At 39.0% G+C, this 15164-nt stretch overlaps 1 protein-coding gene across 1 annotated transcript in view; it reads left to right on the plus strand.

Moving 5' to 3' along the window:
- The window catches only part of MCTP1 (multiple C2 and transmembrane domain containing 1), a 211744-nt gene extending 196660 nt beyond the window's left edge, over positions 1-15084 (plus strand). Inside the window, exons 18-21 of the mRNA XM_041489448.1 lie at positions 7450-7559; positions 10205-10314; positions 13692-13789; positions 14863-15084. Of these exons, the coding sequence (XP_041345382.1) occupies positions 7450-7559; positions 10205-10314; positions 13692-13789; positions 14863-14934 (390 nt within the window). The 3' untranslated portion in view covers positions 14935-15084. The remainder of the gene's footprint in view (positions 1-7449; positions 7560-10204; positions 10315-13691; positions 13790-14862) is intronic.
- Positions 15085-15164: the final 80 nt, after the last annotated feature.

Consider the following 15164-nt stretch of genomic DNA (forward strand, 5'->3'; position numbering starts at 1 on the left):
CATCTGGCATTTGTAGATCTGTTGATCTTGGTGCTTTAAAGTTTTTAAATAGGCACTAGGCAAGTTAGGAGATTATGGAAAAAAAAAGGTAAATTGGAGAAATACATGTCACATGGTGACTGGTTAAAGCACTTTGCTTATTTGTTTCTTCAGGAAAGCAGATAAATTCTGTGGAATGCTTATTTTTTATCTTATATTAGGTATATCTCAGCAGGATTTTTTTCTTCTTTAGCTGCAAGATTTAGTACAAATATTATAATCTGTGACCCAGTATGCTTCCTGTGCCATGAGTGCTCAGTGGTTGAGTTAGTCATCCCTGAACAATGACAACTGTTTGTATTTCCTGCCATTTGTTTTTTTCAGCTGTCATTCCAACATTACAGTAATCATATGGTTTTTTGTATTTATTTTAACAACATTTTGCTTTCCTTTTTTCCTTCTAATGCAGCTCCATTCATTGTTAGTTCAAGTAAGCAAGTCTTATTATTTAATTCTAGAAGGAAATTCACTTTAAGTCACTGAAGACAAGCTAGTAGCTTTTTCTATATCTTTTATTGTGTAGTAACAGATACATACATGCCGTGCACAGTCCAAGCCTTTCCCTACACTACAAATATTTGTGCTTCTAGGAAAAAAAAATAACCATTTGAGCAAATAAATGCCTTTGAGCTACTCTTTATCTTTCTGATATTGTAGTCTGCAGTACATCAGCTGAATGTGAGCACCTCTTACAGTTTTTAGTCAGAGTGTGATCCAACATAAATATGTGCATTTTTACTTCTGAGAAATTAGCATGCTGAAGCCTTTTTAAAATGAATGTAGAACAGACTACTATAGTGGGCAGACATTAAAATAACATCATTACAAATTATCTTCTGTTTTGATTTTTGTACATTCATGATACCACCCCATCTTCAGTACATGGCTCAGATTTAGATCTTTTCCAAAATGTCAGTAATTCATAACAAATTAAAAGGGGTGGGATTTGGTTTGTGGGTTTTTTTTTTTTCTTTGTGTGGTTTTTTGTGTGTCTGCTGGAGCTTTCTTGGCTTTTTGTGGAGTTTTTTTTGCTGGGTTGGGCTTTTTTTTTGTTATTGTTTTGGGGTTTTTAAATTTTGTTTGGCTTTGGGGATATTTTTTCTGATTTCAGTGAAGTAAGCATAGAAATAAAATGGGCAATAGAGCGCTTTCAGGTTGTTCTCAAGATTTTCGTAAAAGACATGCTAGAATTCTTGATTCACTTATGATTCCTTGCCCACCGTACATTTTCGAGCATCTATTTTCTAGATGCTGCTGTTTTCTTCCATTTTATATTGCTTTGCCTCAAATGCCAAACTATTTTTCTTCACTATGTAATTTTCCAAAAGCAGAGTTTGAACATTTATCCAGGGTTTGTTCCTCAGCTGATGTAGGCCATCTGGGCTCTGTTGACCTCAGAATATGCTCTATTGCCTCCATGTTTCTGCCTTTTATCTGGAGTCCTTACAGTATTCAAATGTGCAGTGAAGGAGAGATCAGGAAGAAACATATTTAAAAAAAAAAAAAGCACTGGGCAACACTGTGTAATGTGATAGGAAGAAAGAGAAAATAAAGAGCACTAGTAAAAAAATCTCAATTTAAACATAATTTACATAATTGCCATTACAGTGTTATTTCTTTACTCTGGAAAGGTTGCAATATCTTCTTTTTCTTTAGAATTATTACTGTAGCTCTTGGCATATTTTCCCCCAGTTTTATATTTATCTTCTAGCTCTTCAGCAGTCCATGAAAAAAAATCTAATTCATTACGTAGGTGGTACTGCCAAAAAGTCAGAGAAGGTTCAAAATTATTTTTATCAACTCTCAGTGTAAGGTTTGAGGAAGAACAGACTGTTGTAATATTCACACAAAATCACAGAATTCTTAGGTTGGAAGGGACACTGGAGATATCTAGTCCAACCCCACTGCTAAGAGCAGGTTATTAATGCTCACAGGTGTAGTATCTTCATAAACTGAGTCTGTCCCATCTGGAAATGTGTCCTAAACTGCAAACACGGGGAGGGGCAGGATTCCAATATACCCAGAGTGAGATTAAGACACAAAGGAGGTCTAATGTTGATAATCAAAATGATAATACACATTTACTCACTATCAAAGAAAGAGCCAGAAAGAAAACAGAAAAGTAGGAAAAAGTAAAGAACTACAGAAAGCAAGAAAGGTAATCACCACCAAGTCTGTGGCATCCTGTGAAGATCCTTCTTCCTTTGTCTGTTTGTGAGGAGGTGTCTGACAAACTTGCTGTGCACTCACTTATACAGAGGCTAAGTGGTGCTTTATGGCAGTGACTGGGCAGTTCCACTCCAGCCTGGGACCGTGAACACGGTGTTCACGGGATATTCCCGTTGTAGGTGATAGTCAGCTGGCCCTGCAGTTCACTTACCTTTACAGCCGGGCACATTCACTGCCACTATCATGGGCCCATTATCACAGCCCATTATCAATGGATGCTCCTGGCCCCTTATCACATCAGGTCTTCAGCTGCGGATCTTATCAAAGGCTGGGCAATGGTGAAAAAAGTCTCTGTTTAACAGTTCTTTCCTTAGTCTTCCGTATTTTCTTACACATGTTTATATAATTTCTGTTGTGCCTAGTGTGTCCTGTTTTAAATATGGAATCTTACTAGTCAATAACAGTTTATTGCTTCTATTTTTAATAATCATGACCACAAGTATAATTTCTCTCTGTAAAACTCTACTCATCATTATTAATTGGTTTTCTCCATATTTTATAATCCTCAGCCTGATTTCCAGTTAGGCATGAGCAGTTATTTTCAGACCTCATCACCATGCACACATAAAGACACACGCTAGCACGTAGATTTTAAAGATGATGTACTGCGCATTTGTAGACAGCTGATAGTATCTGAAAAATGTGGTCACTTAAGGTGTGGTGCCCAGTAATATGGGTGAGGTTGAAGCCCCAAGTTTAAAAGCTCAGTTCTGGTTATCTACATAATCCACGGATTTGATGTCTGAGGTGAAGTGGTGCCAGTGCTTTAAGGAAGTCTGCTCCTGCTCGTCCTTTTCAGAGTGGAAGAAGTACCGAAAAGGTTTTCTATTTTGCTGATGCTGAAAATACACAGGTATCTGTAATGCTATCTGTCACTATTTAAAATAAGTGAAAGTCTCAAGAGTTGCAATCTGGCTTACTGAAAGGGTGGAAACTTTTGAATCATTAAGGTCCCACTGAGAAGCTTTAATATCTCCAAGAGTCTTCCCATACTTTTTCAATTTAAGAAGTGGGAAAGAATAATGTGGTTGTGCTGTTCATCAGTGATAGCCTGCAAGGGGGAAAAAATTAAAATAACCTGACTCTCAGCTCATTATAGGATATAATAAGGAGGCCAGTCTCAAGTCACATCATGCACCTCTCCAGATCCTGTAGACCATTCAGCTTTACCTCAAGACCTTCTACCACAGTTAAGATAACAATATCATGGTTGTCTGTCCTCCTTCTATTTACCTGAGAATTTGATTGTAGCAATGGGGAACAAAGACACACGGACCTTCTTGCTTGCACTGAAGAAGATCGTTTATTGCAGCAAACTAAGCCTTTCTATGCTCTAAACTTAACCAAACCCAGCATGCATTGGCTGCCTACCACTGCAGTGTCGCTGTTCATACGTCCCTTTACCCAAGCAGCTCTCTGCAGCTCTCTGATCATGTGCTGTCCATGCACCCCCCAAACAATCACTGCCCCACACACATGCTGGCCACACGCCAGCCATGCAACCCGTTCTCTGGTTACAGGACTTGTTTTTCACCTCTCTGCTAGTTAAACCTTTCCCAGAGTGCTTTATGTTGCTCACCAGAAGGATTTCTGTCTCCCACATTTGATAAAATAAAAACTTAACTGGGTGTCCATCACAGATCTGAGGCCTTTTGATAGAGATTCAGAAGACTTTAAGGAGATCGAAGGCCTCCAGAGCTGAAACAGTATTGGCTTACTATCTTTGTGGGCTTCACAGACAGCAGAGGTTAGGGTTTGGAATGCAGTTGCTGAGGTGGGGTTTTGAGCAGTGGCCACGCCATGAACCAGTATTTCACGGTCTGTATCTGTATGTTTTTCTGGTCAGTACTAATGACTCCTGCCAGTAAAGGACTAATGCATGTGCTACCAGCTACTTCTGGGTCTGTTTCATCAGTCCACAAAGGAAGGCTGCCACAGTGTTAGAGCCCTGTGTATAGTTGAGTTTCCTGCTGAGGGATGATGTGGGTGCCTATTTATGGACTTTACTTTCAACACCAATTATGAGTTGAAATAATCTGAAGAGTTTTCTCACAGAAGTTTCTGTTTAAGCAATAGAGATTTTTTTGGCTTGTTACTAAAAGTCAAAGATGATTGGAGGGGCTCTTCACTGATAGCAGCAGGGCTATACATTTGCTTTTGCAGCCACAGGTGACAGAGCCTGGAAAGGTTGATTTCAAGCTGGTTTTGGATGCCTGTGTGTGGGAAGGGGTCAGACCTTGCCTGGTGGGGTATATATCCTGGCCTTCAGCATTTGCTTCTATTCTCAAAACTCTCCTCTTATGATCAGTGCCTTTCTCTCCAAATTAGAAGTTACTAGTAGGGCAGTTATCCACCATAAAATGTTCAGAGTTTTATTCTCTGTATTTAAAACTTTTTTTTCCTCCCTTTTCTGGCTTAAACGCATTACCTTTACCAGAGTATACTTTTGAGTCTGGCTTATTTATTTCTCCTGCTTTCCTGATAATTTGAAATGTTTGGTTTTTAAATGCACTTTTACTTGGAGAGGAGAGAGGTTTGGGGTTACAGATATAATCCTTTCCTAAATCACCCTATTTTGTCACAGGGTTGGAAGAACAGTCTGTTGAATAAAAAGACTCACATAACATGGATTTTATTTAGGGATTTGTGTAAATTAGCTGGACATAGTTTAGACCTAGTAATTTACTTTGTTTTGCTTTGGTTTCACCAAAAGGAAAATATAGTTCTGGCTGAAAATCAGTGTGTAAATGTTAAGTACTACTACTCACCAAACAGCATATCAATCTTTAATTTACAATTTCCTGTGAAAGTGGAGTAGGACATCTTCTCAGTCTTTACTTTGGGTTCATACTCTTTTTAAAATTCAGGTCAGACCATCAGCATCAATTTGACTCTGCTTTCACAATTTGTGCTCACAACTATGCCCTAGCAAATCTCTTGCTTTTCAGATACCTTAAGCCTTCTGCAAACAAATAAATCACACAAATGAAATAGTAATAAAGCTTTGTATTAAGCTTTGTTAGCTTTGTATTATAAATTTTATCTACTATTTAAATGACAATTATGTCCAGAAAATTGACAGTTGTAATCGTGCAAATGATGAAATTGATTCCAGTCACGGCCCATGTTCAAGGCCCCAGAATTCTCTTGCTGAGTCCCTTAAAGAGGCTTACAGGTTGGTTTGTTCTTTTACCCAGAGTTAGGTGCAAAAGAGAAACACCGACAAGATATTCCTAAAGAGTCAAAACAACAAAAACTTTACTGGCAACTTCAGAAAATCAGGGAACTTTGGCAAAAGTTTAAAGCAACATTGAATCACCATAACGTATTTCACAAAGCATTAATTTAGCAAGCTCCAAGTCCATTCAACTTGACAAACTCCAACCCATCTGACTTTAAGTTACTTAGGCTTCACGAAGAAGTAATTGGAAGAAAAAGAACTAAGAGAAAGACACAAGAGATATAGAAAAGAAAAAATATGACTACCACTGGTGGTTGCAGTGGTCAGTGCTTGCCTCATGGTCTAGCATGAGTACCCATTGGCTTTCCTGGGTCCTTCCCCCAGGTGGGACATCTGGTAGCCACTCTGGGGCCAGGTTAGGGGCTCCAGGGGCAGGTTCAGAACATTGCGTCCACTGTGCCATTGCAAGGCTGGGGTACAGGCTCTAGGGGGTGGGGTGGATGGAGCAAACTCACCAGAGCAAGGCTTGTCTTACCCCATATCCCATTCATGCAACTGAAATGTTTCAAGCCACCAATCTACTCCCGTCTCTCACACCATCTTTCTCTGGAAAGGAAATGCCAATAGTGTTTGAAAAATTAATTATTAAGAACCTTGGTTTACTCTAGGTAGCTCATGTGTTGTATTTGATAACATGGCATCTTGCTGGAAGAAAATAACTGCAGTTTTTCCCTAGTCCAGCTAATTTGTTACACAATTATTTGGAGCAGGAAATAAAAAAGGAAGTTAATAGTTGTGGGACATGTGGGAATAGTTGGAATAATTTAAGCAAAGATGAACCATGATCCTTCTGACTGCCTCGTCTTTCCTGTGCTGTTTTGTCCAATCCTGCCTCAGAGTATGTCAACAAATTTCCTTTAAGCTCAGAAGGTGCAGTGGGTTGGAAATAGTGATCCTTTTTCTGTCTCATTCTGTCTTTATGGAATTTGTGGGAAGTGATTTAAAACTGACATATTTTTGGATTGTCTGGTTCTGGCTAGGACTGGATTAATTTTTGCAGTAGCCAGGAGGGGAGATGGCTGGAACCTAGAGGTTATTTTCTACCATCTCACATAGTTGTTGGGGGCAGGGGAAAGGGATTCTCTTCCGGGAAGAGGGATTCCTTTTGGCTGAGTAAGTGTGGCACTGGCTCCGAGCTGGAGGGAGCGGTCAGGGTGGTGTGGCTGCGGGCGGGTCAGGCTCTGTAGTGAGCATTTCGCATGTAAATCACTTCCTCTCTTTTGTACTTTTTTTTTTTTTTTAATATTATTGCTATTGAGGGTGAAAGGTAAAAACGATCTTACCAGACACGGGATTAAGTTCCACACCTTTAGACATCACTTAGATCTCTTAATTCCATGTTGGCACGTTGCTTTAGGGGTTTCTCTTGCACGATTTGGTGAGGGGCTTCCTCATTTGCATACCAGCCACCTTCCCCCCTCCACTACCTGCAGCTTCAGGTGTCCTCGAGGAAGCAGCAGGGGGACAATTGAGCCGATTTCTAAACATTAACAGGTAATTGAAGAAAAACTATTAACAACGGGTGATTACAACATGAAGTTATTAACAACAGCAATTGGTTTAACTTGTTAACTCTGCAACTTAAGAAAAATGGATAACTTTTCTACTCATAACACTCGTCACTTGAAAGAGTACACAACATACAAGGTTGGCACCTTCAGCATGTTTAAAACCTAGAGAGCTGGCTTATTCAAATATGTGTTTAGAAACTAATGCAGTGGCAGACAAAATTGTGTGGAGATCAGCATATATATGAAACCATATGTATTGCAATAAGCACTGTTTACAGGACAAGAAATAGTTTTCTTATTGCCAGGTTTTACCAATTCTTTTACATGAATCTGTAATGCAAGACCTTCTGAAACTTAATTGATGGCTACACAAGCCTTTTCCTACAGTCAGAAATTCTTTTACTCAACTACTCCTATTCTTTTATTTAGGACAGTGAAAAGAAAGGATTTATGAATAGACTTTATGCCATCCAGGAGGTGTGTGTCACTGTCCAGAATATCCTAGATGAAATTGCTTCCTTTGGTGAGAGGATCAAGAAGTAAGTGCTGACACAGGTGCTGGATTGTTTTTCAATACTCTTTAACATCTTTTTCATGCAGAGATATAATATGTTAGATTTTTATTTACTTATTCCAGGGGAGTCCATCATTCAAACTCACCTATATTTACTTTGCTTTATGGAGGCCCTCAATGAGTGGAAATTCTGTTACATTAATTCTGAAGTTTAGAACTATATTAATTGGGACAAAAATAAAAAGTAAGGTTTTAAAGTAAAACAGAAAGAACATATTATTTTGAGGTTATTTAAAAGCAATAATAAAAATTGCAATTTTGATAAAGGAAACAAGCAGAACTGTATAGGAGTTTCATAATTTAAGGATGTAAATTAGTTCCCTTGTTGGAAGTTTTATTTATTGATCAGCAAAACCTTTCCTTTAGAGTATTTATAATTTGTAACACCTAAAATCTGGACATTGAGAAAGAGAGGTTCTGAGATTTACTGCAGGAAATGTATTGGTGTATTTTTGGCATGGTCAGTGGACAGCAGCACAAGGTTTATTACTTGAGGTGAGACAGGTTCCAGAAAGATACCTTCCGGCTGTCAGCAGCAAAACACAGAGAGGATTGACTTGGTGTTCTGCACTTCAAAAGCCAAGAGCATCTCACTACTACCCGATTCACTTTTGGAAGTGAATTTTAGGAACCTATGCCTTGGGTGGAGGTCAGTCTGCAGGAATCCTGAGGATAATCGCTAATGCTGTCCTGTTCCGTCTTGATGACAAGGACATTGCCATTTATTCATTTAAGAGCAAAGTCCCTAATAGGAAAGCCTGGGAAAGTTCCCTAGGGACAATTCCAGGCAGGCTGTATTGACAGCAGGAGAGGCAGGTGCAAGCATATTGTATCACACAAGTTCTCCAGTTAGAAAAATGAACCAGTCTCTGAAAAAAGTCCTTTATCAAAGGGCTATTCGTGGAAGTTGTCTTGATGATTAAGTAGTTCTAATTGTGCATTTTGGAGGTAGGGTTTGTTCTATTATATACCAGATGAGAGCTACAGAATTTTGTAAACTGAGTGAGATCTTGTAATTTGTTCCTAAAACTATAATGGGAAACCTGCACTGAATGCTGTAGTAACACAGCCCATAAGGAGCTTTGCTAAGTGAGGAGCCAGGGCTCCCACACATCATGGTGTGTCTGTGATCCATTGCACAAAACCAAGTCACAGGAACATGAGCAGACCCTCAACTTTCTGTTCATCCCAAATGCCTACAGAAAAGGGGAAAAGAGCAGGTGTCCCCCGAGGATAAAGGGAGGCGTCCTACACTAAGTGACACTAACATAATGTTAGTGGAGACATGTCAAAATTGCCAGGGAAAAAAGAAGAAAAATGAATACAGGAAGCCAGAGCTCATTATGAAAAATATGGCTTGCAATTCAGGTAATTGCAATTATTCATCTAGAGAAGCCAAAATCACGTAATCACATTGATTGAGAATGTAGCTAGTAGTAATACTTTAAAGTGTATCATGAGACTATTTAGATTTAAAGCCACATTATCCTTCCGGATAAATGTCATGCAACACTTTTGAGATGGCAGTGCCTTCATGGAACAAATACGCTGACCCAAGCTCCCCTCAACCAGCGTTCCTATGGGACATATGTATAAAATTATCATCTGGTCTTTCTCTATTCACTGAATACAGGAGTTGGAGAGCCATAGCACCCTTTTCAAGATCCATTAAATCTCCCTCACACCTCAATTTTGCAGAATGTGATGATCAGCAGAGTTTTATCAGAATAGAGTCTGGGACCCTTAGTGAGGATGTTTTTATCAGTGACTTTTTTTTGGAAAAGTAATGTCCTGGAACTCTTATGGGATCCCAGAAATTATCTTCCTTTATTCATAGATAAATAACCTTTACTTATTTCAGGTTTTTTTTAATTATATTTTTTTTTCTTTTGACATCCAGAAGGTTTTTATTTCTTTTCTCAACCACTGCTGTTGCATATCCCTTGTCTTCATGACAGACTGTTCTACCACCTTTTTTTTTTTCCCTAGCCCTCTCCTTCTTATGCACAAGGATAAGTTTCCATCTTTGCATAGCCATGCACTTGCCTTTTCCTTTTCCCCCAAAGCTGGAAGGCACCTGGCTGAGGAGTGCACCTGTACCTCAGACAGAGGGGAATGTCCCTGTTCAGCCTTTAACTCCTGGTGCTATCCTTACAGTGGAATAATAGGGAGGAGATAAAACAAGAAAGCTTTAGCAGTAGTCTTCCAACTATTGTATCCTACTCTACCATGATGTTGAGAAGGGAATGGAGATTGCCTGTGTGAGTACATTTGGAGAGTAGGGAGCTCTGTGGGTTTTTCCTGGTGCTGAAACTGGGGTTAGGCACTGAGATTTCCAAAAAGCAGAGCAGTTGTTCTCCTGGCAGATGTGCACTGCTGGGAGAGGTGAAATTCAGCAGGCAAGTGGTCAAAGCTAGGACCTCCTTTCATTTCCACTGACACTGGATCCAAGCCCAGGCCCTCCCTGATGAATGACAAATGCATCCATGCTTTCATTAGTAGACTCAGTTTGTTCTCCCTGATGGAAACTGACACTTCTTCCACTGTCCTTTGCTCTTTATTGGCTTTGTTGGCCGACCTCAGTTCTGACTCTTGTTAATTTTTCTTTAGTACATTCAACTGGACTGTCCCATTCCTGAGCTGGCTGGCAATTTTTGCCCTCTCTGTGTTCACCATCATCCTGTATTTCATTCCACTGAGATACATTGTCCTTGTCTGGGGTAAGTAAAGCCCTTTTAAACTGTCTGTACTGCTTTAAAAACCTGTTTTTAATGGATGACTTATACTGGCACTACTTTTTTTGGTATTTATGGTCATGAAGCTCCCCTATAATGGAATTAGGCATATTAGTTAACAGCAACAGTGTAAATATTTAGGCCCACCTGCAAAATGCATTTTTCTTGGCTGGCATTTTATACTTAATCATGCTATAAACATGTAGCCATGAGGATTCTTCATATATCAAAGTGTAGCTTTGTCTAGATATTACTCTGATTTATTTTCACCACTTATACAAAAACAGAGGCATTTCAATCTATATATTGCATTTAGGACAATACGCCTTTTTTAATGCAGTACTTTATCTTGTGAAAGTGTATGCAAACATAGCAGCAAGAAACCTGTTTAAGGGGTCACCTTTAGTTAGACAGAAAGGAATATGAGGTATTTGGTTGGTTGATAATGAACAGAAAGCTTTCACTACTTGTGCTTATGTCTATTCTTTATACTGATTTTAAAAAGCTACTGTTACCACATCTGTTGTAAATAATGCCCCAGGTTTTCATTTGTATATCTTTTCATACATCTTACACCACTAGCTGCTGTACCCTTACCCAGTAGCACAGATGTTTGAAGAGCACAGTCTCAGTTACATCAGTGGCCAGATTTTCTTTCTGAAGAATAGCAGGCACCCTTTCGTGAAAAAGTTTTGAATTCAGGAGACAGCATAAAATCATTGAATGGACTCCAAAGAATTTATTTTTTGTTAATCAGTCAGTATTTGTAATTTTCTTGGAATGTTTTCTCAAATGATCATAGCCAAAACAATAAAGAAGATTATGAACAAAAGTATTTCTACATAAAAAAACAAAAGCAAGCATATGGGCTTCCTTTCTCTTCCTGTCTTTGACTTTTACTTATTCCCCCATACCATGAACACCAGCATGATATGGGGGAATAAGTAAAAGCAAAAGACTTTTTTCTTTTGTACCAGCAAGTTCGAAGTATTTGTCTGTAATTTTTCAGACAGGTCTGACATCCTGCTTTTTTACATCAGGTGTGATACAATAATCTGAATTATAATACCCCTCCAAGGTCCACATAACTGTAGAGCCAGAACTGTTCTTTGAAAAGCTCATTACTCATATCCCTGGAAGTGTCACACTCCCACAGAAATATCTCTGTTTCAGATAAGGCAGAGTCTCAACTCCCAAGCCTCCCAAACCGTGGATGGATAGCGTAAGCATAAATTATTATAAATGCACCTTGCACTCTCTGCATCTTTTCCATCCCTGCCTTCAAGTTACATAGGCTATGAGATATAACTTCAAGCCCCTTGGTTCACTAGATGTTTTGACTCCACATTTTTCTCTGCATTTCAGTTCAGGTGACATCTTACTCAGCAAGTATATGTGCATCCCTTCTTTAGGAATCTTTTTCTCTTGTGTCATGACAGAAGACCAGACAGGTACTGCAGAGGTGCAGGTCCTACAATCCAGACCTCCTCAGGGTTAAATGAATTCTCACAGAGCCGTGTCATGCTGAGAACAGCTTTGAACAGCTGTCCCTTCAAAAATTGCAGTATTCCAAACACCTACCTATCTTCTCCATCACTGCATGTTTCTAGCCTCTCCTGTGTATATTTCTTCATTCTATTCATCCATCCTGCCTGTGGGGAGCCATTGATTTCTCTTTTTTGACTTACTTCCGTAGGAATATTTGATCTGGTCTGTAGCAGCATCTGTCCATTTTGTTCTTTGGAAGGCAGATATTTTAAATTAAAATTTCTTCATATTATGTGTCATCTTTTGTATAGCTGTCTTTCTTCATGGCATCCATAGGGTCTGCCCCTTTCAGTCTGCCCTAGCAAGAAATTCTCCATCCTTTCCTGTCTGTTTCTCTCCCAGTGAAGACTACGGTCCTTGAAGATGTGGTGTGTTAGGTGGGGTGGAGCAGAAACCACCTCTCCATCCCAATCCCACTTGATGAAGTGCTGAGTCCTGGTAACAGCTACAGCTGTTTATGTGGAAAAAAAACTGTAATTATTTTAATCTGAAAATTTTCAGACTGTTGGAAAAGACCAATCTCCTTGTTGTATTCTGCTTCTCCTGTAGTGTCTCCTCTCATCTGTGCAGTGCTTTTCCTTTCTTGAGGTTTCACACACTGACTGGTATTTTTCTTTATCAGATGTGATAAAGTGCGTTCATACCACCAGAAATCACCCATGGGTGGTCCAGCGGCCATGTGCACTGAACAGTGACGTTCAACCTTAAATTTTGCAGTCACTTGCTGATGCAAAACATCTTCTTAAACAAAGGTGTTTGAAGGTCAGATGTTCCTTCTGAACACTCACTATCCGACACCACATAAAGGGAGGGCAGCATCTCCTATCTATGCTGCAGAACTGAGGATTCATGCAGTGGGAAGCTCTGGGTGTGGTTGACACTGAATCTTGCATGCCCTATCCATGTCCTTGCTACAGCTTTCTGAAAAGTCTGGGCATCAAAGACTTTGTGGAAGATAAACTATGTTATCTTATATCTGATAGAGCCTGGATAAATTACACAGAAAGGCATATTTTTAATAGTGTCCTAGCTTTCTCTTGCTCACATGAGAGTCAATGCAGTTTGCACCGTTCCTGCCCATGTTTTAGACATGTTTTCCCAGAGCCCACAGACCTCATCTGACATCTCAAAGTGTATGAATCTGACTTGGTATGTAATTAAGAAAATATGTCTAATTTAAGCCCGCTTCCTGATTATTTTGTGGATGATTTTTCTTGGTGCTTCTGAATACTAATTCTCAGTTATAAGACCATGGCATTATAAGAATATGATGCCTAAGGGAGAAATATCCTCTATTCTCTGCACTGCCATCAGCTAGTCTCTGTCTTTCATTTCCACACAGAGGTTTGTGTAAGCTCCTCTAAAGTTCTCATACGATGCAGACTTCATGCTTCCCATATGCTTCCTTGTTATTAGCATGAAAAATACTTTCCTTGAATCTTCTGGATCTTATATGAATCTTGTGTCCACCAATTAAGCCCATTTCTTCTCATCCTCTCTGTTACAGAAATTAAATACTTTTTATGCCTCTGTTTTTCCCAGCTTCCTCATAAAAACCACAGTTTCTGTTACATTCCAAAAACATATATTGAAGGAATTTGAGAATGTCCCTAGAAATTTCGTATTTTGAAACAGGGAACCACAGAAGCAGAGTCCAACCTTTGGAGCGCGAGTTTACAATTCATGCATTCATTCAGTACTACTGTCAGGATTCAGAGTGGATCCTAAAATCTGTCTTAAAACCTTGCCAAAAGTATGTATCTCTTGATATATTTTATCTTATGATAGTAACATTTGAACTTTCACTTTTGCAGGCATCAATAAATTTACAAAGAAGATTCGAAATCCATATGCAATTGATAACAATGAGCTACTTGACTTTCTCTCCAGAGTCCCTTCCGATGTGCAAGTGGTGTGTATATTTATTTGATTTGATTTGATTTGGTAATTTTTAAAGCAGTTGTTTTGATTTACTATTATATTCCTTGGCAGAAAGAAATTGCAAACTCAAGCTGAGGATAATCCATTAACCAGAAAGAGGCTGCTAGATCTTTATCCAATGGGAAAGAAGTTCCTGCATAGGTTGTGCCTCTTAGGATCCTTAGAAACAATCAGTAGAAGGACAAGTATTTGTGAGATGGTAGCTAGAGCTTGTATTAAACAGCATCCAGCACGATGTGAATCTGACTGGGATAAGGCACTGTATAAGGAAACACTGGAGCTAGGGCTCTCAGAAGGCAGAGAAGGAATAGGAAGGCCAAATAATGGAAGAGGCAGACAGCATTCCTCAGCACTCTGAGAACACTTTGGCCTTTCCCTTCCAAGGGGTGAAAGCTTTTGCTGTGGCCACAGTTCCACTGGGCTCATAAATTCCTTAAAAAAAAAAAAAAAAAAAAACCAAACCAAAAAAAACCCAAAAAAACTGGTTGTGAATTACAGAATTACAAGCTTTTATGATGCACTACACAATCCCCAGAGAGAATGCAAGATTTAAGATAGTATCAAGCACATAAATCACATCCGGTGTCACAAAGATTATAGACTTCCCGAATTTCTAGTTTCAGTTCAGAGCTGGTATTAAGTAAGAGATATGGGTGCAAACACTCACTCTGTATCTGATACCCTCTGTGGCAGGCATTTAGAAATAACCAAGCTTTTAAGAAACATTATGAAGAATGGTATCCAACATGGTCAAGATTATAATGTTTAGTCTGCTAGATCTCATGGAGAAAACAAAAAAAACCCTAGTCTTTTCTAAGTTTACATCAGCATGCGGTGTTATTTCCTGGTAGGATTTTCCTGGTGTTCCTGTCTAGATCTGTCATTCTGGTGTTGGTGAATCACATTTGCAAATTCTGTATCACTTTTAGGGGGAAAGTCTTCTTTTTTCAACCTTTTATCCCCGGACAGAAAAAAATTATACCTTTCTTTTTTCATAACAAGTGCCACCTGACAATTTTCTTTCTGAACTTTGTGTTTAAACAGATGCAATACCATGAACTGAAACAAGATCCTTCTCACAGCCCAAGCAAGAGAAAGAAAAACAATCCTACCTAGCCAACTTCATGTGTTAAGGAGACCAGCAGTTGCAAGAGGAAGACAAAAGAGCAAGCCTAAGAAGCATTTCCTTTCTCTAAGATTTTTATTTATCTTGCCTTTTTATGTAGTGGAGAGATTTTGTAACAGTATTAAAAGGTGGAAAATGGTTTCTCGTGTAAAATCTATTTCTCATTGTAAAGACATTTGTTTCAAGTAGGGTTTTTGTCATTTTAAAGACTTGTTAGAAA

This window comes from Pyrgilauda ruficollis, unplaced genomic scaffold (genome assembly GCF_017590135.1).
Source record: "Pyrgilauda ruficollis isolate IOZ18807 unplaced genomic scaffold, ASM1759013v1 scaffold94, whole genome shotgun sequence".
NCBI lineage: Eukaryota > Metazoa > Chordata > Aves > Passeriformes > Passeridae > Pyrgilauda > Pyrgilauda ruficollis.